General features: G+C 42.0%; 1 protein-coding gene across 9 annotated transcripts in view; it reads left to right on the forward strand.

Moving 5' to 3' along the window:
* Positions 1-24,606, forward strand: part of CREM (cAMP responsive element modulator) — an 86,432-nt gene that overhangs the window by 39,720 nt on the left and 22,106 nt on the right. For 8 of the 9 annotated variants that reach the window (XR_003091180.2, XR_012902103.1, XM_075922694.1 and 5 more), the window contains 3 exons: positions 3,424-3,521; positions 3,842-3,984; positions 19,117-19,305. Coding sequence is in view for 7 of the 9 variants with exons in the window: in XM_075922694.1 (XP_075778809.1) it covers positions 3,424-3,521; positions 3,842-3,984; positions 19,117-19,305 (430 nt within the window). In the remaining 2 variants the exon portion in view is untranslated. The remainder of the gene's footprint in view (positions 1-3,423; positions 3,522-3,841; positions 3,985-19,116; positions 19,306-24,606) is intronic. The other variant, XM_006133013.4, reaches the window with a different exon arrangement.

The raw sequence follows: 24,606 nt of genomic DNA on the forward strand, positions 1-24,606 counted from the left end.
AACTTCGTGCTCAAGAGCACATCCACACCTCAAAGCGCATCGCAAAAGTGATGTGCTTTTGTGCAAGAGAGCATCCTCACTGCATGGACACTCTTGCACAAGAAAGCTCTGATGACCATTCACAGAATGGCCATCAGTGCACCTGTGCTTTTTCCCATAGGGGTTTCTTGCACAAGAAACTCCTCTGGAGCATCCACACTTGCCTTTTTGTGCAATAGCCGTAGCACAAAAGGGAGTTATGCTTCATAGAAGGAGGTTTACCTACACTGGCAAAAGCCCTCTGTTCTGCCATTTTACTGCTGATTTACTTGTGCAAAAGTGCATTTGAGGTGTGGATACTCTGCAGGTTTTTGCGCAAAAAAGGCCATTTTTGTGCAAAAATGTTGCAGTGTAGACGTAGCCCTAGTGTATTACAACAATGCTGCACATCAGATAAGGGCCCTCAAGAACCACTGTGCCTGACATTTTTACTGAAGAGCATCATGTTCCTGCCCTGTCCCTTGGACAAACCATGTCATGCCTTCAGCCTACTTCAGAGTGACCCTGTGCTTACATTAGACAAGGGGAATCCTTAAGGCAACTTTAAGTCCTCTTTGCATCCCTTCATTATTTCTGTAAGAGGAATGAGCATAATCACCACCACAAATTGATTCTGCTCATCCTAGCTGGGTTTTGCAGTGTAGATTAAAATTAGGTTTGTGCACAGTTGTAGAAATTCCTCTCACTATGTTTCTGAATTGTTTGTATGTTTCATTTTAGTGTGTATGTCCCTCGCTTTATTCTAGGAAGTGCCATACTGTGCAAAATGGTTTTGAGGAGAAACAGAATTGCATTCAACTCAGAAAAAGGAAGAAATAATAGTTTTATTTTGGTTATAGTAACCTATAATTCTTTGAAGTCATGACCTCTGACTGTTTGTACTCTTGGGATGAGGTGTCTCAGTACCACAAGTTTTTTAATCTTCCAGGATAACTGCTTTGTGCTCAGAGCACTTAGGGCCTTAGATTGTGTGAAACAGATATAGCAATCATCTGGATTCTATCTTTACTGATGCTAGCTCCACCGTGTCCCATACTGACTCTTCAGAGTTCTAGTTCATTTTTGTTGGATCTAGTTAATGTTTAGATTATTCAGGTAGTTTAAAAATAGTCTAATCTAAAAACTCTGTAGTTTTTGGTTTGAATAAAAAAACTCTTGCCAAAAATTATGGATCTTAACTACTCTGCATTGAATGTTTTGAATTTCAGCTTATTTTCACTCTGTGTGAAAATGATATTTTCTGCATCTATATGTATATTATAGAGTGCATCTGACTGATTATGTTTCTGTCTGTGAATCCATTTCTTCAAGAATTCCTCTTAAACGGTAAGAGTTAGGATCACCAAATTTGGTATGAAGCTTCCTCTTCTATTAACTTAAAGCAAAATCAGAGTTTGGTTGTGCCAGGACAACAGGAAACCCCAGGAAAGGGACTATTTTTCATAACATCTGAAAAGGGAGAGGCTACTGTTTGGAGGGACATGATATGAGAGTGGCCACTGGGCCAGCGAGCCTCCAGGAGAGAGCTATACTGCAGAGTGTCTATTGCAGGCAGCAGTACTACCAAGAGAGTGGCTAGCAGGGCTGGGGCTCTGCCATCTTGCCTGTCAGCACACCAGTAGGTAACCCTTTTCCCCCTTCCAATCCTTGGCCCAGAGTAGGAATGTAAGTGACTAGTTGACTATCTGAGAAGCATAAGCTGCTCTGATAGTCGCTTTCCCCCTGCTTACTGCCTCTATCAGAGGCAACAAGGAGCGGGAGCAGGAGCCGGTGCTGGAGAAACCCGCACCATCTCCACAGGGGGCAGAGCAGGCAGAGGCATAGCGGACGACCGGGCACGAGCTAGAAATCATCTGATTCCCGGCTTGTGCCCAGTCCCAGATGCTGCGCTTCAGCTTTTAATATATATTAAGAGCCTGCTGGCTCTTAATACATTTAAAAAGCTGAAGTGCATGGCGGGGAGGGGAAGGCCCCAGGTGGCTGGAAGGGGAAGAAAAGAGGCCCATGTCAAATGGGACCACTTGCCCTACGGCTCTTCTCATCCTCCATCTCTCAACCCCTCTTACAACCCCCATCCTCCTGCACTTCCACCCCCCACATCCTCAAGGCTCTGCCTGACTCCTGCACCCCTACACTGCCAGCCATAGACCCTGAATGACCCAGAGAAGTCTGCTAATAACTAATATAATGGCACAAAAAGTTCCTCTTTTGCACATATCCTACACAACAGTTAAACTAATCAAGTAACTGGTGTTTTTCCTTACTCAGTTAATTGCAGTTTCAGTTTTGCACAGAATAACATCTTCTGGTAAAGACTGTGGTTTAGCTGTGCAGTTTTTTAAAATCCTCCAAGTGGAAATTAAAATGTAAAATTGATGCTAATACAATTTTTAGCAAAATGAATGTAAACTCACAAAAGGCAGAAAGTTCTCAAGTTGAAGTTTCCATTGTATTAGTAATCTAGATGCAATGTACATGTGGGATGTTGTATTTTAGATGATCATTTATATTGTTAAATGTGTTCCTTAATTTTTGTATGCTAAATTAATGTCTTTGTTGTGAGGTTCCACACTCACTTTAACTTTTGCGTTCCATGTATATTGTGCATTAGCATTAAAGTTAAAATTAAAATATTAGTCTAACATTTTGCATTTAGTATTTAGTTGGACTAAGCTGTTCAATTGAAACTGATTAATGCTCTAATTACAATTTAAGAAAAGCTTTTATTTTACTAGTTGATAATAACCTACCTTTTGAATCGATGTGACTAACAACATGGATTTATGTAGTACACTTGTTCACCTCTGACAGATTTTTTTTTTTTTTGTAGCTAAAATAAGACACATGGAATTTGAATTACCTTCATTTCTCCAAACTGGAGATCACTACATAGAAAAAATTAATATAGTTTTCAAACTGGTGACCAGTTTTGATGATCTATGACAGAAATGTCAGAGTTCAGATTTGGTTACAGCCTTATAGTTTATAATGAATGAATGTATCAAATTTCAAGGTTCCCACCACACTGAACATGGAAATCGTTTATATGTAAGACTACATCTAACTACATAGTAGCAGTAGAAGGAGGACACATACTTGTGGAAGAAAACATTGTCCTCATACTCATTTGCACTCAGTAGTTCTCACCAAACTAGAGTGAATATAAATAGTAGGGAAGCTGCAGTAGCATGCGTAGTAGCTATTGAAGCTATAATCCTGTTCATATTCATGCCATCTCAATCAGATCTAGTGCAAGTATATGTATATGAGCTGAGGAAATTGCACCCTTGCTTATAGTGTAGGCATAGCCTATAAGTTAGTCACCCTTGTTACCTGCCTCTGTATTACATGAGATGATAAATTTCAGAAATTTTGGAATTGTAGGTAGCATCCGTTGCAAATGCAGAGGACTCTGCAGACTCAGAGGGTGTAACTGATTCTCAAAAACGTAGAGAGATTCTTTCAAGAAGGCCTTCATATCGGTAAGTTTATGCTTTTTTAAAAAACTAGCTTAACTGTCACATGCTATTCATATTATTACTAATAATACCTGAAGATGAGCTCTCTGTATGCTCAAAAGCTTGTGTCTCTCACCATCAGAAATCTGTCCAATAAAAGATATTACCTCATCTGCCATGCCTCACTAATATCCTGGAACCAACATGGATACAACATATCATATATATATATATATATACTACTCAAAGTATAGCTATTAGTAAAAGACTGTCCTCAAAATGTTTCTCTTATGGGTACTGATTTTAAATCTGCTTTAAATTAAATTGTTTACATCATGTTTTAGAAAAATTCTGAATGAACTATCTTCCGACGCTACTGGTGTCCCTAAGATTGAAGAAGAAAAGTCAGAGGAAGAAGGAACACCTTCTGGCATCCCTGCAATGGCAGTACCAACCAGTCTGTATCAGACTAGCACAGGGCAATACAGTATGTATGCTAAGATAGAGTATAGCATTTTAATTTAAAAAATCATTTGCTATCTTTTGATGAATTTAAAAATAGTAGAGTGTAAATGGAGATAACTGTTTGGACCATGACGAAGTATGATATTTATCTTCAGAATTGACCAAGAGGATTGTAAATTGCATCTTCTGCCTTATCACATTATCAAAAAAAAAAAAAAAAAAAAAACACCCAATAACACACAAGTAAAAAACGCCCTCAAAACCAAAAAAACCCACCTTTTTCTGGTCTATTTCCCAAACATGGGGTCATTTTGAAATTGTACTATTCCTTAAAGTATAGAAGAACCAGGCATTGAGTGAAAAGCAAAATGTAAGTGTCTTTCTTATCTTTTACACATACACAATTATTTGTACTAGCATATATATAAGAATATTTTGTGTTTCATTCCTGTATTGTTTTAATACTGTATTACATGTTCATTTTGATTGGAAAATATTGATTAAAACATTAATACAGTGCAATACAAAGTTCTGTGCGACTATGGCTCTCTTTTTGTCTTCAGAAATTTAATATAGTTTGCTAATCTAAAGCAAAAGAGCGATATAATATAAAATTGAATTGTATTCATATCTCTAGTTGTGTCAGTAAACAAGTCATCTGAAAAATGTATGTACTGTGCTATAATATTGCATGCTACAGTGGACAAGTAACATTTTTCATTCTTTTATTTGTTGTATGAATTGACATATAATTTGTAATGAGATAGAGACCATAATTTAGAAATAAGCACAGGAGGGAAACGTATAATAGAACTTTCTGTTTGAACTTTCTGTTTTCTGCTTTTGATTAGTTGATATTCCAGTCTTCTTGTTGTATTAACATATTTTTCTGTCTGAAATTAACTATAAACTACAATTTCCAATTGCTGATCTATTTTCGCTAAGCAGCGACAGAAAAAATAGTTTCATAGCAGTATTCCATAAATGTTTTTTGCTTTATTTACATGTTAAATATTTCACATATTGTCATGCATCTTAGATTTTGCAGCCATTTTTCTTATGTAGTTGAATTTCCATTAATCTTTTTCTTTTTCATATACAGTTTTTATACTATTAAAAAAAGAATTTATTGATTTAGTGAGTCATTTATGTGTCAAGTATTCTCATGTGTAGAAATCATGAAGATTTTTATTAAAAACAGCAGTGTATTTTCTCCTACACAATGGCAAGAAGATCTGTTTCTTCTGAAGCATATAGATGAGAACAGAGGACTCCCTATTAAAATGTTAAGGATAGAATGTCTCTTTCTAAATAAATTAACGGTTAAAATAGTCTTAGAAGTCTTCCAGCTATCCTTTATGATTTGTAAAAGTAATATCAAGAAAACAACATTTACATTTAGCACTGAACTAGTAATTACTACTCTTCATATTATTATTTTGGTTATAGAAATGTTAATGGTGATGATCAAATTAAGATTCTGTAGAATATGAAAGTCCTTAAATCCTTTGGATATAAAAAGTAAGGATATTGATTAGGGATTTAAAATCCCATGTAAACAGTTAACCAATTAAACGTTAAGCTTAACTGGCTAACTGATTAAGCAGGGTCGGATGGGGTGGGGCCATTCCAGTATGTTGGAACCTGCTAGCAGCCTTGTGCAGGCTGGGAGTTAGCAGCTTCGCGCGAAGCCAGAAGTGGTAGCGGGAGGAGGGCTGCTAGCTCCCAGCTTGTGCAGACTCACATGCTGGCAGTCAGCAGGTTCATGTGGAGCTGGAATTAGCTCCTTCCAGCCCCACGCAATGCTGTCGACTCCCAGCCTGCGAGTCCATGCTCAGCTATGGGCCTGCCATGAGCTACTCCCAGGTAATAGTTAATTGTTACCTGGTAAGCATCACCCATTAAGACTCCGGCTTGCCTGGTAACCAGTTACTTATTCACATCCCTGCCATTGATAATCACTCCTGCTTGGTGCTGAGTCCTTAATTCCCAATGACTGCAACAGAAGGGCTCAGGATCTCTTGGGAGCTGCTCGCAAATTATGCCATTCAGTTGGAAATTGCATCTAGTAGTTGTTACCTTTACATTTTGGGTCTTCATGATCAAAGTACACTTTCATCAAGAGTCAGCATTGAAGTTATATTAAAAAATGTGAAAAATTCATTCCAAAATGTAACCTTTTCAGGAAAACCTGGATAGATTTGAAGCAATGAAAGTAGTAAAACACAAATCAGTAGAGTTGACTATTTCTCAAGACTGAAAAAAAAGTGCTAGAAGAAATTATCTACATTTGGAAATTAAAAGCAAATTCAGTGATTACTTATGCTATACAGCAATTTTCAGTATATATAAAAGAAGCTGTACATGAATTGTAGTTCAATTTTACTTTGTTGCAGTCAGTATGCATTTGGAAAACTGGTTTGAATGGAAAAAGAATGGGACCTTATGTATGAATGGTTAAGCATTTCCATCAGCATAAAAAACGAGTGTCAAATACTCTTACTGAGTGTTACAAAGAATAAATCTTTCTGAGTAAAAAATTCCTTTCAACATGTTTTCCAACTTTTTCTTTTCTTAACTGTGTTCCTCATGTCAGAAATGTAGGTATCATTAAATATCAGTGATCCATTAGTTTTGGGTTGGGTTGGTTGTATGTGCAATCAGACATTTATCATCTTTGGTGTACAAGGGGAACTCCCTAGGAGATGTATTGTAACAGATACACAATGAACCTTCGGACCTACAGGTTTGTGATAGACTAGGAATTAAAATATCTTAACTCAGCTGCCAGTCCATCTGGGGACCAGAGTTTTCACTAGTCAAATCATTGTCTTCCTTCTAGCAGCTAAGGTCTGAGGTGTCATTAGGTAAAGCCTGAAGAAGAACTTGTGTGATTTCATTGGTCGGGATCTCCACCTCCTGGCTTTCAGTATATCAGGAGCACTCCTGGGCATTCTTGCATGCATCTGCTCTTTGCTTTTCCATTTCATTTTGGGCTTATTTAAAGGAAATACTCTCTAGGTAGCCATCCTTCCTTTCTGGGCTCACGGATCACTCTTCTGTTTAATCTGAAAGAATTCATTTAAACTTTATTCTGATCATTTGTGCAAGAGTTTAGTATGTTTTTAAAAAATTGAATGTTTTAAAAGAAATTAAGTGCAAACTCTAGTAACAAGATTTTTTTAAAAATTGTAATTGCACATCACTTTCCTTTTTTATAATTTGCTAAATCTGTACTAACCAGAAGCTTAGGCTTTTTTCTCTATTTTAACTAAAATATTTGTTCAGTAAGACATCTACTTTGGAATAAGCAAAAACAAAAAAACAAAGCAAAACAAAAAAAACCCTACCAATGTTTGCTTGAATTAGCAAAGGACATACAAAATTTAATTAATTCGTACTTAATCTAATTTTAAACAGGCTTTGGCATGAGTCTGAGCTACAAGAGTCCCAATGCATGCTGTTCTTCCCTCAAATAAGAAATCATGCTAATAGCTTAGAAAAACATGTGCTACATTTTTAGACTGATTTAATATGCAGGATTTGTTAAATGTATTTGCAGCAGTATACTTCAATATTAGGCACTGTTCAAGGATTCAGACAACAAACTTCTTATGCCATGATAGAGTCTGGTTTGGGAACTTTGTTTTTAAAGCCATATCTTTTTGCAAGCAGTTTTTTTTTTAGTCCATAATTTTTCAGTTCATTAACTTGGTCAGAAGAAGTTCTCCGTTGTATATAAAAATGAAAAAAACCTGAAAACAAAATCCCATCCATCTTTTATTGCAGCATACTTAGTATATCAGTTATCCAAGCAGATATATATCCTCTAGGGATGTAAAATCCCCCCATTTAATTAGTTAACCTATTAAACGGCCTGCCATGGTTGGACTGGAGTGGTAGCTGGGGAGGAGCAGAAGAGGCAGTGGGGCAGTAGGGCTGCCAGTCCCCAGCCCATGCAGGCTGGGAATCAGCAGGCTTGCATGGGATGGAAGCAGGAGGGGGAAGACTGTAGGCTCCCAGCCTGTAAGCCCACACAGGCTGCCCCTATGAAGCTGCTGACTTGCAGCCCATGCAGTCTGGGGGCCAGCAGCCCCACGAGACTAGAGCAGCCCTCCACCCACAGTGGGCTGCTCCCGGCTACCCGTTTAATGAGTTATCAATTCACATCCTTAGTATCCACCTAATAGTAATTCCATCTAGCTTGTACTTCCTTAGTTTGTTAATGAGAAGGCCATGCAAGACTGTCAAATGCTTTATTAAAGTCTAGATATATCATGTCTACTTCTTCCATCTTCACCTTAAGGCTTGTTACTCTTGTCAAATAAAGCTATCAGGTTGGCTTGACAAGTTTTTTTCTTGACAAATCAATACTGACTGTTACTTATCACTTTATTATCTTCCAGATATTTTCAAATTGATTCTTTCATTATTTGCTCCATTATTTTTCCCAGTAAAGAAGTTAAGTTGACTGGTCTATAATTCCCTGAGTTGCCATTATTTCCCTCTCTATAGATGTGCACTTCATGTGTCTTTTCCAGTCTTCTGGAATCTGTTCTGTTTTCCATGATTTTCCAAAGAAAATAGCTAATGGCTCAGATATCTCCTGAATTAGCTTCTTGAGTATTCTAAGATGCGTTTCATCAGGCCCTGGTAACTTGAAGACATCTAACTTGGAGAGTGGAGGATAATGCAATCTGGTTGGGATAGAATTTTCTGTCTCAGTTTTATATATGTATTTAGTTAATATAATTAAAATATTTTGACAGTTCTTCACAGCTTTGATATTTGGGCTATCCAGTTTGGGTTGATTAGGCAGATCACAGTGCAAGATATCTCTGTAGGCTTTGTTTCTGCTACATTGATTCTAGAGTAGTAGAAGCTTCATTTTGCCATTTTTGCTGCAGTGTTATAGTCCTATAAGTTTTATCTGGAAATTCAAAACATGTTTTGCATCGCTGGCATTCAACATTTCTTGATGTATGCTTCTTCTGGCAGAGCACATATGTGACCCATAGTGATCATTGTTATTTCTGTGGGGGGACGGCTTGAACCAAACTGTTAGTAGTAGTAGACAACAAGATGCCATATAGGGATCTACCTGGGTGATGCTTACCGGGTAACAGTTAACTGGTTCCTCAGGGAGCAGCCCTCTGTTTCTGGCCTGCTGTGAGTGGAGGGCTGCTCCAGCCTGGGCAGCCAGCTCCAGGTGGCTAGTGGCAGGAGCAGGATGCTGGCCGTGGGCAAGGGGCTGATGTAGGGATATAATAGTGTAGTGCCGCATTTCTCGAACTGTGGGTCCCCCCAGGGGGTTGCGAGCAACTTAGAGGGAGGTCACGAGCAACTTAGAGGGGGGTCGCGGTGTCACAAAGTTTGAGAACCCCTCGTGTAGTCGATTAACTGATTAACCAGTAAGCAAAAGCTTATAGATTAATGCTATAGACCAGTGTTTCCCAACCAGGGTTTCGCGGAACCCTGGGGTTCCTCAGACCATTGTCAGGGGTTCTGTGAGAAGTCGTGGAACAAAGACATTGTAAGACATTTTTTTAAATTTAAGCTCACACACACACACACAGCTTGACAAATGGCTGCGAAAACTGCTCACCAGCCTCATACCGTGCATGTGCAAGAGCCACATTGTGCATGCGCGTGCCGCGAATGAACAGGGCACGCGGCTGAAATCTACTTGCCATGGGTGAGTAGATTGTAGTGTTTGTTGAGCCCTGTGTGTGTATGTGTGTGTATGTATAAAAACAGCTCTTTACAAATACATTTTCTTGACAATAATTTAGCAGTAATTGACTTGCGCTCCCTGCTGTCAACTTTTTTTGGCCAAGCAAACATTTTCATAGGTAGGGATTCCTCGGGATATGAATAATTATTTTAGGGGTTCCTCCATGGGAAAAAGGTTGGGAATCACTGCTATAGACTACACGCATCCCTTTCTTCCCCCTTGCCAGTAAATTTTTAGCAGGCTGGCCACCCGGTGTGGAACCTACCCCACTGTGGCTCTGCATTTAAGGTATATTAGGAGCCAGGCGGGCAGGCAGCTTGTCTCAGTTCTGGCTCGCACTGGATCCAGGAGCTCAGGCCCGCCCCCCCAGACAGGGACTGCTGCCACCCTGCACTGCTGCCTTTGTATCAGACGCAGTAGCATGGGGCAATAGGAAGCTGGTCCATGAGGGGAGCTGCTTTTTAAACTGGCTCCCCTCGCAGACCAGTTCCCCCTGGTACCCTGCGCTGCTGCCTCTGATACAGAAGCAGCAGCATGGAGTGGTAGAGGGCTCCTTGGGAGTGGAGACAGAGCACACTGACTGCTGGCCCCAACCCCGGGGACTATGGAATAGTTGACTAACTGTTAAGAATTCATGAGGTTAATCGATTATTCAGTTAACCGATATTTAACATCCCTAGGATGGAGCGGTGAGATCCTGCTAAGTGGTTAACCAGTTTTATGTTAAGTTAACCTAAAGTTTAACTAGTTAGCTGATTAACTGGGATTTTACATCCCTTTTACTATACTGTTGTACAACTGGAATTTTACATCCCTTTTATTATACTGTTGTACAAACTCATTTGCACCTTGACTTTGTATTTGGGAGGCTTGTTCTTCTGGGATGAATAGAAAACCTAAGGTATTCAGAAGTCTTGCGGGAGGATCAGTTTTGGTTGTTTACTACCTGATTGGAAGGAGAAAAAGGTCTGATGTCTGCTTGGAATTGGATTAGAAGATTGGTGATACTGATGAAGTTTCCAATGACAAGTACTGTTTATGTCTGGTTGCTTATATAGGTCCAGAGATGGCTTGGGAGAGTCCCATGGTTTCCATGCAAGCATGACAGCAAGTGCTGCTGAATCATTGAGGTTGCCTGCAAATGTTGAGGGAATCTGATGATTCCAGTACCATGCTGGAGAGCAGCTCTGTATAATCAAGCAGGAAATAGGAATGTTAGATAGTTAGCTAGCAAGCATACCAATGAATATGAGGCTTACCAGTGTGCTTACTGGTTAACTGGCTTTTGCCAGTGAATTCTGCCGGCGGCCAGCCATGCCAGGTTAGAGCAGCCCTGGCCTTAGAGGGGCTGGCAGGACCTCCCAACTGCAGCAGGACCCCACAGCCACAGCTACAGTGGCTGGGTGGCATGCACTAAGTTTTCTGCATCCAAGGCTAGAGGGGAGCAGAACTGCTGCTTCCTCTTTGAGTGATTGCTCATGTTGATTCCCAGCAGGTTTGTATGCACCATGTGCACAGTTGTTGGAAGGCTTTTCCCCTTGCTTTATCCATTGGTCAGCTGTGGAATCCCCTGAAGTGGTACAGTTATGGTGATGTATATAGTCCACTGCCAATCCTCCTCCTGCTCGGTTCCTTCTTACTGCCAGTGATGGTCATTGGAGGTTTCAACTTCTCTTGCCTTGGGTAAGCAGTTTCCCTAGCTCTTAGCTTTTGTAGTGTAAATACTTCTTAATATTGTTGTTAGTGTTGGTTTTTCTAGTTAAGTATTATCTTTTAGTCAGTGGAGAGTAATCCCATCCTTCCTCCCTGGGGGCTGGGGCATACCTCAGTCTGAGGGTTTCAGATTCTGTGCTTCTTGTCAGAAGCCTATGTCCACAGGAGATCATCACAAATCTTGCCATAAGTGATTAGGCAAAGCACATCAAATGGACAAGTGCAAGATTTGTAGGGGGTTTTCATTGAAGAACCAAAAAAGAAAGAGACTTCAGGCTAAAACTCCTCCTGATGAAGTCAGCTCTGCACCCTCAGCCTGCACAGCTGGGACTGATCCCAAAACTGGCCTCCTTGGTGCCTAGCATGCTGTCTTCTGTGAGGGGCAGCCTGGCACCATCAAAAGAATCAGCCTCTAAGAGCCCTTGGCACCGGCACTCTCCGGGATCAAAAGCTGCAGAGACAGCTTCTCAGTACCACTCACTCTCCAGTACCTCATAAGATGAATGACTGGAGTGAGGAGGGTTGCCAGTGACCAAGGCTAATAAGGTCAAAGGCGTGCATCCTGCATTGGGATATTCTGTGGTGCCTGTGGATCAACCAGGGCTGTCAATTGTGGCACCACCAGGGGAACCATCCAGTCTGGTGCCTCTTGACTCCCGAACACGGGGTAACCAGATAGGGGATTTGAGACTTTTGAAGCAGCATGGGATCGCAAAAAATGACAGCCCATTGTTCCTCCTCTCAGAGAGTAATTGCTAGACCTATCTCAGCGATCACTTTGGTGTCATCATTAGGCAAATCTGGCTTGTTTAGGTGTGCAATCTAGTCCTGCAGTTGGCATACAACCCAGCACCGTGACTGGTACACATCCCTGTGTTGCAAACAATGTGCAACCCGGCACTGTAACTGGCATCTATCATTGTGATACAGAGGTGAGGCCAGTAGTCCCGTCTTTGTCCATGGACATCTTGCGAGAGCTTGAAGGGCAAGAGGACCACTGAAGTGTCATCTTCCTCCTCTCCCGATGAGACAGTGGCAAGTTCACCTACCTCCTTATCATCCATTGACAATAGAGCTCACCATGACCTGCTCATGAGGGAGGCTCAAAATTTAGGCCTGCAGACAGAGGAGATCACTGGAGATCTCAACTTTATGGTAAACATTCTTGCCCCAGAGAGCTTTTCTAGGGTAGTTTTGCCATTCATTAGGACAATTTCTAACATGACAAAGTCTATGTGGCAGAACCCATCTTCATTCCTCTCACTGCAAAAGGTGTGGAGAGGAAATATTTAGTTCCATCTAAAGGGTACAAACATTTTTACTGTTTCACTCCTGGATCCTACCCCGAAATTTGGGAACCAGTTATCTAACTTCTACTGCCCTTGGTCTCAGATCACTTTGGACCGGTGGGTCTTAAGCATAATTGAATTGGGATATTCCCTCTAGTTTTCTACAATGCCTTCCTTCCACCCTCTCCATCCCTATTCAGGGGCTACTGTCATGAGCAGTTTCTAGTTCAGGAGGTGCTATTGCTCTTACAATTAGGAGCAATGGAGCAGGTCCCTCCAGAGTTCAGGGGCATGGGTTTCTACTCTGGTTGCTTTCTAATCCTCAAGGCAAATGGAGGCCTCCAACCTATTTTAGACCTCCGCAACCTAAACCAGTACATGAAAAAGCTGAAGTTTTGGATGGTGTCGCTAGTCACTATCGTCCTTTCTCTGGATCTGGGCAACTGGTGTGCTGCCCTCAATTTGAAAGATGCTTATTTTCACATTGCCATAACTCCATCTCACCAGCTATTTCAGTTCATGATCCTCCCCTTCAGTCTGCCTGTGGCCCTTTGGGTATTTACAAGGTGCATGGCCATCGTAGCAGCCTTCCTATAGAGGCAGGGCCGGCTCGAGCCATTCCTGTGTCCAGGGCAGCGGGCGCGCAACACATGCGCGGCTCCACCCCTGGGTGCATGGTGCATGCACGGCCCCACCCCCAGCGCGCTGTGTACCTTACAGCTGCAGTCGGGCGCGCAGCGCCTGATGGCAGCTCTAAGGGGTGCCGTGCAGGCCCTGGGCGTGCAGCGCCTGATGGCAGCTCTGAGGAGTGCCGCGTGGCCAGGCACACGGCGCCCCTTACAGCTGCCATCAGGCACCCCCCCATATGTTGGCGACCCGGGCAGCTGCTCGGCTAGCCCCCCCACCCCTTGATCCAGCCCTGTATAGAGAAAGGGTGTCCAGATGTTCCCCTGCTTGGACAATTGACTCATCAAGGGCAGATGCCAGGTCCAAGTCAAGGAGCATGTGAACCTGGTATGGGATACTTTTTGAAGTCTAGGCCTGGTTCTAAACACAGTAAAATCAACGCTAACTCCATCTCAAAGGATAGGATTCATAAGGTCTCAAACAGACTACACACAGGCCAGGGCTTACCTTCCTCAGTCTCACAATGAGTGCACTAATGCAGAACCTTATAGCCTTTCCCACCACTAGTGCCAGGAACTACCTTAAGCTCCTCAGTTACATGTTATCCTGCACTTATGCAGTACAATATGCCAGACTTCTACTCTGGCCTCTGCATACGTGGCTGGTCCAAGTGTACAGACTGAATTGAGATCGATTGGACTTAGTAGTCACTGCTACTCTTCAGGTCCTCACCTTGCTTCAGCATCAGCAATGGGCTGGGGAGCTCACTTAGGTGGTGTCAGTACACAAGGTCTCTGGAGAGGATCTTCTGTAGAGATCCCTATTCACATCAACATTACAGAACAGTGGACAGTTTATTTCGCCTGGAGAATGTTCTGTGCACACCTCCAGAGCAAACATGTTTCAATGTTAACAGCTAACACCACAGCGGTGTTTTATATAAACAACCAGGGTGATGTTCACTCTTCTCCCCTTTGTCACAAAGCCCTCAAGCTGTGGAACTTTTGCATTGGCCACAAAATACACCTAAAGGCCTCATATTTGCCAGGGGTTCAGAATGAGTTGGCCGATCACCTCAGCTGCTTTTTCCACTGTCATGAGTGTTTGCTTGTCCCGAACAGAGACAGCTTCCTTTTCCATAGGCGACGGTCTCGCCAGGTAGACCTCTTTATAGCATGCCAGAACAGGAAATGTCACAGTTTTTATTCCTTCCTTGTTAATAGCCTGGCAGATGCTTTCCTCATGTTGTGGAAAGGCAGCCTGTTTTATGCCTTCCTGCTCTTCCCCTCATCCACAAAGTCCTGCTTAAAATTCATCAGGACAAGGCGCCAGTGTTCATGGTAGCCCCAGCATGGCCCAGGCAGCACTGGTTCTCCATTCTGATACACCTGTCAGTGGACACCTCTTTCCCTTTACCCCAATTCCAGATTTGCTCACATAGGTCCACAGTCACCTTCAGCATCACAACCTGAAGCTGCTCCATCTGACAGCCTGGATGCTCCATGGTTAAATCTGCGTGAGATTGCATGTTCATCAGTGGTAAATGAGGTTCTCTTAGGCAGTAGAAAGCCTTCTAAACTTGCTACCTATATTGCCAAACAAAAGAGGTTTTCGGTCCGGTCACTTGAAAAGGGTATTCAGCCAGAGGACGTCTCTATTCCTGTTATTCTGGACTATGTCCTTCTTTTAAAGCAGCAAAGGCTGGCAGTAGTTTCTGTGAGCATACACTGGGCAGCTATCTCAGCCTTCCATCCCAGCTCAGCAAGCTGATTTGTGTTTACAGATCCGGTGATAACCCATTTCCTGAAGAGTTTGGACAGACTTTATCCCCATATAACCCTTTTCCTCAATGGGACCTTAATTTAGTACTATCTAAATTAATGGGACTGTCCTTTGAGCCTCTAGCAACATATTTCCTCTTATATCTGTCTTGGAAAGTGGCCTTTCTAGTGGCTATCATATCAGCCAGGAGGGTTTCTGTACTCAAGATATTGATGTCCGAGCTTCTTATACAGTCTTTTATATGAACAAGGTCCATCTTAGGCCATACCCATCTTCTTCACCTATGATGGTTTCAGATTTTCATGCCAACCAGGATATTTTTCTACATTGTTTTTACCCCAAGCTGCATAACTCCAACAAGGAGCTTCTCAGCATCCAGTGTGACTTTTTTTTATCTATAACATACTAAACTGTTCAGGAAATCCATCCACCTGTTGGTTTCCATTACTGATACAATGAAAGGCTTCCCAATTACCTCCCAGAAAATCTCTTCATGGAGCATAACCTGCATTAGGTCCTGTTATGATCTCGCCAAGATCCTGGCTCCTCTGCTGACTGCCCACTCTATACAGGCACAGGTTTCCTCCACTGCATACTTGGTGTTGATCCAGGATATTTGCAGGGTGGCAACTTGGTCTTCAGTCCATACACTTACATCTCACTATGCTATTCATTTGCACACCAGAGACTATGCCATTTTTTGGAAGAGCAGTGCTTCAGTTGGTAACTCAGTGATCTCCCACCCTTCCACCAGATAACTGCTTGGGAGTCACCTGCTTTAAGCTGACATGAGCAATCACTCAAAGAAGAAAAAATGGTACCTACCTTTTGTATCTGTTCTTCAAGATGTGTTGTTCATGTCTATTCCAAAACCTATCTGCCTCCCCTGTGTTGGAGTCTTTCAGCAAGAAGGAACAATATATAGCACCATAGTGGCTCCACTTCAGGGTGCTCCACAGTTGACTGACGGGTATTTCTAAGGGAAAAAACCTGATGACTGTGCACACAGTGTGCACACACCTGCTTAAAATAAACATGAGCAGCACATACGAAGAACAACAGTTTTGAAAGGTAGGTAACTGTTTTTTCACCTCATAGAATCCTAGAACTGGAAGGGACCTGGAGAGGTCATTGAGTCTAGTCCCTTGCCCTCACAGCAGGACCAAGTACTGTCTAGATCATCCCTGATAGATGTGTATCCAATCTGCTTTTAATATCTCCAGTGATGGAGATTCCACAACCTCCCTAGGCAACCTTCCTAGGCAATTCACTGCTATCATGTCCACCCTCAGTTTGTCAAGATCATTTTGAATTATGACCGTATCATCTAAAGCACTTGCAACCCCTCCCAGCTTAGAATCATCTGCAAACTTAATAACCATACTCTCTATGCCATCATCTAAATCATTGATGAAAATATTGAACAGAACCGGTCCCAAAACAGACCCCTACAGAACCCAACTTGTTATGCCCTTCTAGCATGATTGTGAACCGTTAATAACTACGCTGAGAATGGTTATCCAGCCAGTTATGCACCTACCTTAGAGTAGCCCCATATAGGGAGTATTTCCCTAGTTTATTGATAAGAAGGACATATGAGATCTTGTCAAATGCCTTACTAAAGTCTAGGTATACTATGTCCACCACTTCTTGGTTTGACATGATTTGCTCTTTATAAATCCGTGCTGGCTGTTACCTATCACCTTATTATCTTCCAGATGTTTGCCACATGGATTCCTTAATTACTTGCTCCATTATCTTCCCTGGCACAGAAGTTAAACTGACTGGTCTGTAGTTTTCTGGGTTGTTCTCATTTCCCTTTTTATAGATGGGCACTATATTTGACCTTTTTCCAATCTTATGGAATCTCTTACAACATCCGTGATTTTTCAAAGATGAGAGCTAAAGGCTAAGATACCTCCTCTTTCAGCTCCTTGAGAATTCTAGGATGCATTTCATCAGACCATGGTGACTTGCAGACATCTAACTTTTCTAAGTAATTTTTAAGTTGTTCATTTTTTATTTTAACTTCTAAACTTACCCCATGCCCCATTTTCACTAGCATTCACTATGTTAGGCATCCTGTCACCATCCATCTTCTTGACGAAAACCAAAACAAAGAAGTCACTAAGCGCCTCTGCCATTTTCAAGTTTCCTGTTATTGCTTCTCCTTTTTCACTGAGCAATGAGCCTGCCCTGGTCCTTGGTTTTCTTCTTTGCCTTTCTAATCTTCCCCCTGCATAAGTGTTGTTTGCTTATATTCATCTTTTGTAATTTGACCTACTTTCTACTTTTTATATGACGCCTCTTTGATTTTTAGATCATAGATCTCCTCGTTAATCCTGGTTGACCTCCTCTCTTTTTTTATGTTGCTCTCTCAAGTCTGTTTGGCTTGCGACATACAGAATATCCTGTAGGGTTTATTGCACTAGAGTCAGTTTGAAGATAGGATTGAACCGTATCTCAGTGATTCAAGCGAGGCTAATTTCTTCATCCAACCTTGTATAGAGGGCAAATTCTCTATATTCAGCTAAGTTACCTATGGGGCAACTGCACCATCATATCTGGCTCTCTCTAAAAAAAAAAAAAAAAAAAAGAGCCCTGCATTTCAAAAGTTTTAACCATATGAAGTTACATTATGTGTATCTTCTGTCTAGATAACTGTCAGTAATTGAAGGGTCTCTAATATGTGCTAGGTTTAATGCACTATGTTGCATTTTAAAGAAAAATATCCTATATTGCTCACCACAGGCATTCAAAAAGCACAAGTCATGACCCCTCAAATCATCTAATTTGTTTAAAAATCATGATGTGTAAAAATAATACACACATTTTTATTTATTTTATTGTTTGTGAAACTTTAGGTTTCACATTTTATAGCTTTTCTCCAAAACAAAGAAAGGTAAAAACTTATTTTTAAAAAATAATGAAAGTTGAGATTCTCCTTTACTCATATGATTCCAGAAGCTGAGACTTTAAGAACACCACCAAGTAACAGGAGCCTCACAGTATAATCATGTGTTGGCAACACTGATCTATGCTTATAATAGATTTTTATGTACTATCACATCGCAACATTTAAATACTTTGATGATGTATACAGTTTAAATACATTTATAGAAAGACCATTTGCTTTTCCGGGGAAATGGGTGCTCCCTAAATGATGTTTCTAAGCGAGTATTATAGAAATCAGTAATATATTCTGGTTTTTTAAAATGAGTATTTGTGAATTTCTGCTGAAATTAGCATCTACCCCTTTAATGAATTTTATTTTTACAACAGTTATTATGCTAAGTATTCCTTGAGTCAGATGGAAGAATTTAATCAAGTTGACGAGCAAAATGCATATATACACTTTCTCTCATTTTTTACTGCGTGGTAATAGATTCTGATTTTCACATTTTGCTGTGTCAGAACAAAATTTCCCAGTCTTTTCTCACAGAGAGAACTAGAAATTCCAAGGGGTCAAACTGTGGACATCCTAACTTCAGAAAAGGAGGAAGATTTTGAGTTCCAGGGAATGTACCTTTACACCTTCCCTCTGATCCCCTAGTACTTTGCATCTTATGCAAAGATCTGGATAAATTTGATTCTCTTTTTATTTTTCCTGTTTCATCTGTTATAATTAATCTCAATCTACTCCATTTTCCCAAGGGCTTGATGCCCTGTATCTTTATCAGACTTATGTGGAAATCATTACTGAAGCATTAGAATTGCTGGGATTAGAAATTGAAAAAAAACAGATGAAGTAGTGCATTCTCCATGTGATTGACCCAAGAAGTGACTAATAGACAACAGAAGTATATCACATAAAGTCTGGTACAGTTTTTTGAAAATACATTAATTCAGCATATAATATTAGTTCTTAAAATTTCTTTAAGTAGATATATATGATTTGAAGTCCCTAGCTGATGGAAAAAAACCTTTTATTCCCAAAGTGGTAAATATAGTATAGTATGTTGTATATATTTGTTTCTATTGACTAATACATATATTTTTTTTTATTTAGTTGCCATAGCCCAAGGTGGAGCAATCCAGATTTCTAATCCAGCATCTGATGGTGTCCAGGGACTGCAGACTTTAACAATGACAAATTCAGGAGCTCCTCAGCCAGGTGCTACCATTGTTCAATATGCAGCACAAACACCTGATGGCACACAGCAATTTTTTGTACCTGGAAGCCAAGTTGTTGTCCAAGGTATATTTTGTGATCTACTAAATTTTAGATTTAAACAAATGATTTTTTCACATAATGCTTGTTGGTGTACAGTATCATATTAAATCAGTGGAAGAGTTACTAGTAAAACAAAATGAAAAAATTAGTGTTAGGAAAAGAAAGGATTGGTTTGCCCATTAAAGACAGTCACTTTCATTTGAAAATAAACATTTATATATTTTAGTTGAAATGCAGTAGTGAAGGAAGAGCATGATGCAATAGCTTGTTCATATGTACATTTTTGTCCAGGGCTTGTGAGAGAGTTTCATAGTAGCACAAGAGTGAAGCTGCTGTCTAGTAAATAAAATGAAATTAAGAATTTTCTAATCAAGCATTTGAAAATGGACATAGGACTTTAATATGTCCTATAGGAGCCTAAGAAGTGATAGGATGTTTGGGACAGTATTTCCATGCAATCTGAGATTGCTTCAGGTGTCAGGATAAGATGGAAATCTGTTCTACTAATCAGGAAACTTCTGTGGGTAGCTAGATAGGCGCATAGAAGAGCAGTCAGGAGAGTAGTTCTTTTACTCCATCCCTGTGCACTGAGCCATGGATGATGAATTACTCTTTTTGGTATATTAAGCAGTAGCAAAGGCCTACAGGTTCTTTTCCTTCTTCTCTGTTTAGCCATTCCAAACAGCAGAGAAATAACTGAAAGAGGAGACAAATAGGATTCAGTAAGGCCAGTAGGTTTCTTCTTGGATTCTGATCAAGACTAACTGAAGCAGCAGTGACATTAGGGCTGCCTTGTGGAGAGAACTGAGAGATGAAGGTGGCAAGGAAGGCAAATTCCTGGAGAGCTTCAATTCCTGGATCGCTCTACAGGGCATGGAGCTGAAAGATGCAGCAGGGGATAAGATGATCTTTCCTTACTTCCATGAGGTGGGAAGTGCCAAGAAGTGGAGTGGTAGGCGTGAGGGAGTCCCCTTCTTCACTTCTTGTACCTCTCCATGGGCCAAGGAGAATGCTGCTTCTATATGCGGAGCTGGTCACTATAGCAGCCGTAAAGGCTGTTCAGACGAGTTTATGGGGAGGATTTTTCTGTGAGTTATCAGTGACTGGCGTGATCCTCATACTTAACAGAAGGAAAGAAAACATTACATAAAATGGGAAAAAGGCAAAATAAATAAAAAGGGAAAGAAGTCAGCTCGGCATGAATTATAAGTTCTTGTATTTAATGTAAACAATTGAAATGTACAAGATTTCAAGATGATACAGTTTTTGATAAAAAAAATCTTTTTTTATCTTTTTTTAATCTTTTTCTTTTATTTTGTGACGACTCCTATGGGTGTGTTTCCCTAAGAAATAGAGAGATACTGCACAGCTCTGTCTGATAGGCTATTTATATATCACCAATCACCTTGAATCAGTCAGAACAAGAGAAAATAATACAGTCACAGGGTACATAACACTTTAGTGCATTTTAAAACTTGTAAACTAAGATTGTCTGCTATCTCCTTGCCAGGTGTGATGGAAGGAAATGTCATATATTGTTGGTGTGGGAATCCAGTACAATAGCATTTCATAGTATATACGCACTATGTGATATAGTTGACTATTAATTCTGTGGTGACACAATTTTTAATAATATAAAAGAAGCAGTGTGTTTAAAAATCTTACTATGGATTCTGGATAGATGTCATATGATTTTATTAACTTACTCATTGTAAGAAACAGATTGAACGAGTAAGACAACACAATATTGCTACTGGTTTAAAGAAAAAGGATACCACTGAATTAATTAGAAGTTTTAGGCTGATAAGAGTAAGTGTAAATTAATGTAACTTGAAAGTGCAAGGGCAGTCTGTGGAAAATCCTACTGTAATGATGGAAAGTTTTACTTGCCCTCTGCCACCGTGGTATCCAAATAGATGACTGTATCAGAAAAAGTGCATGCATGTCAAATGGCCCTTCTAAAAATGTTGATTGACCGAGTGATTGTTCATTTATATTTGTTTGGTTCTTTTCATTCATTTACCACCAAGTTCAGGTTTAGGTTTATTATTTTTGGGAATATGAAATTCTTCTTGGCGTATTGCTCCTATGGGTACTCACTTGAGGTATGCATGTGCCCTGTGCATCTTGTGTCAGAGATTTTCAGCAGTACTCTTCATTTGGTCTGCAAATGTACTCTAGCTGTCTTTGTGCCTTGTATTGCGGATACATGGAGCTATGATGGACCAATCACTTTCAGTTCCTTGTTGACTGTCCTAGCAGAGAGAGAGCATTCATAGTGCTTGCAGATTCCTGCCTACTTGATACTTTTATAGGTTTTTTATAACCAATAGTTTTTATTCTTTTATTTATTTTATTCTTTTATTCTTTGCCAGTTCTTTTTTCCATTGGCCAACATTTTTGCCTCCTGTTTCCACCCATGGCCTCATGTATAGAGGTCGTCCGCCTTTCACAGAAGCCTGTTTTGTTTTGGAGTATGCTTAAGAAATGAGGCTTCAAATGTTGCCTTAGTTGCTGGAAGTCCTTCCCATTTAGTGATGGCCACTTTTTCTGTAATCAGTGCCTCAGAGATACATACATGCCCTCAAAGTGAAAAATCTGCACTGGTTTTAAGATCTACTCCAAGAGGGACAGGAAAATTAAACTTTGCTTCTTTATGATGTAATGCTACCTTCATGTGGCTTCAGATGTAGGCCTAGAAATCCTCCCCAATACAGTGGCCTCCAGGAGACCTGCAAGCAATATGGGAAAAAGGAGTACTAACACTCTTCAGAAATAGCATACCTCTAAGAGATCCACTATAGCAGCTATCCTGCATCCACTAATGGCTTCTGCCTAGGCTATCTTGAGAGGTCTTATGATTACCTACTTTGGCCACCCTTTCCAGAATCTGTTCCTTCAAGAGATATATTAAAATTAGGGAAGCCTTGATCTGCTCAGCATCCTCCTTGGTATTGTCCATTCTAAATGCCTCCTCCATTCCCGTATTGCTATATTGAGGCTCTTAGGCTATTGACCTCTGTCACGGGGTGGGTAGCCCTTCCCAGTGAGATGGGAGCCATGCACCTCATAGCCTGGCTGCTGGGCAGGAAGTGATTCTCTGGTCCTGCCCCATTTCTGGGTGAGACGGAGGCTAATCCATTTGGGGGTCCTGCAGAATGTCCCTTTGTTATGCAAAGGGGCTTCCTACTCCCTGCTTTGCTCTGCCTGGTGCCATGTCACGGGGTGGGTAGCCTGACCCCCCTTTGGGGACCCAGGCACAGCAGCTCACCCCGTAGTCTAGCCCCAGCGAAAGCCCCTGTAGAGTGGGCGTTACAGCTCGGGGCCTAGTCTACCATGCCGCAGTTGGTGGGGTGGTGCGGGCTGGCGGCCAAGTCTCTAGCGCCTCCCATCTGCAGGGTGACATGGCCCATCAGCTGTGTCTATAGCACCCCCATCCATGGGGTAAATATGACCCAGCTGAGTCTATAGTTCACTAGATTGGCTCCCTCCTCTGGGGAGTAAGGAAGGGACTTGGGGGGGCCCAGGTCCTCCCTCTCTACCGGGCCCCAGCCCAGGGCCTTGTCAGTGGTAAGTGGTTCCCGCCACTGGCTCGGTGAGGAGTTCCCCCCGAAGCAAGCCGAGTCAGCCAAGAAGCCTCCTGCTCCCCCTCCCTGGTCTGCTTCCTACCCTGTCCACTGGCCTGTGTAGTCCCCACCTGTGCTGGCGAATGCTGCTCCATTGGCGGCTGTGGCTGGTACGGCGGCTGCAGTTGGTGCAGCGGCAGCTATGGCCCGTGGCTGACATGGTGGCTGCAGCTGGTCTAGAGGGGGTGGTGGCTTCTGTGCTCTGGGAAGAGCTCCTTCCCTTCCGGCGGTCAGTCCCAACTGAGCTGCTCCTTTATATTGGGTCTTTAGTTGGAGTGTGCCCAGCAGGGCTGTGGGGGAGGGGCATTCTCAGCCCAGCAGGCCTGGTTAACCCCTCCCCAGCCAGTGCGGGATTGGTATACTCAGTCACACACACTTCCCCTTAAGAGGGACTCCTGGGGAGGTGCGCATCTGAAACGAATAGGGTTGTAATGATAAATACCAGCGCATAATTGGTATGTTTGAATCTTTCATGCTATGTAGCCAGTTCAGCGGGACATGGTCAGTCACTAACGTAAAAGGATTACCCAAAAGGTAATATTGGAGGGCCTTAATAGCCCATTTCACTGCCAACACTTCCGGCTCTATCGTGGAGTACCTTGTCTCTTTGGAGAACAGTTTGTGGCTCAGATATAGAATGGGGTGTTCTTCCCCTCCTGTCTCCTGCCCCATGACCCACCTCTGAGGTGTCTTTCTGGAGAATAAATGATTTTGTGAAGTCTGGTTGGGCAAGTACCGGTTTTTGTACCAGGTGGTCCCACATGGCCTCAAAAGCTGCTTCACATCCTGCTGTCCACTCGACTTTCCGGGGTCACTAGTTCTTTGTCATGTCGGTTAGGGGTGCTGCTAATGTGGTAAACTTAGGTATGAACTGGTATTTGTGGCCCCTGTCGGGTAAAAAAACAATCCAGAAAATACCGGGGGATTTAAATGGCGTGTGGTTTTTTGTTTTGTTTTGTTTTTTTGTTCAACCAAATTTTCCCCGCCATGTTCAGGATTTTTTGTGAAAGTATCTAGCAACCCTACGCAGCGGCCACGTGTAGTTCAGTAGATTGGCTCCCTCCTCTGGGGAGCAAGGGCCAGGGCCCTTTCAACAGTAGGTGGTTCCCACCACTGGCCTGGTTGAGAGTTTCCCCCGAAGTACACTGAGGATGCTTCCTGCTCCCCGCCCTGGACTGCTTCCTACACCTGTCCACTGGCCAGCACAGTCCGCACCTGTGCTGGCGAATGCTGTTGCGTTGGTGTCAGCACCTGTGGCTGGTGCGGCGGCTGTGGCTCGCAGCTGGTGCAGCAGCAGCAGCTGGTCTAGCAGCGGTGGTGTCTTCTGTGCTCTGGCAGGAGCTTCTTCTCCTCTGGTGGTCAGTCCCAACTGAGCAGCTCCTCTGGCCTTTATATTGGTTCTGCAGTGGGAGCATGACCAGCAGGGCTGCAGGGGAGGAGCCTTCTTAGCCCAGTAAGCCTGGTTAACCCCTCCCTGGCCGGGGGGGGGGGTTAGTACACCGCATCACAACCTCCAACTATTTCCCAAGGTACACAGTGCTTGCAGGAAATACCAAAGACAGCACTCTCCATTTCCCTTTATTCCTCCACAGCAGTCTTCACTGCAGGATGAGATGTCTGAGGAGGAAGAAAGGAGAGCTAATGAAGGGGTACACTCTTCTCAATGAAGTATTTATCCACCTCCAATTTTAAACAATTT

Source organism: Pelodiscus sinensis, chromosome 2 (genome assembly GCF_049634645.1).
Source record: "Pelodiscus sinensis isolate JC-2024 chromosome 2, ASM4963464v1, whole genome shotgun sequence".
Classification (NCBI taxonomy): domain Eukaryota; kingdom Metazoa; phylum Chordata; order Testudines; family Trionychidae; genus Pelodiscus; species Pelodiscus sinensis.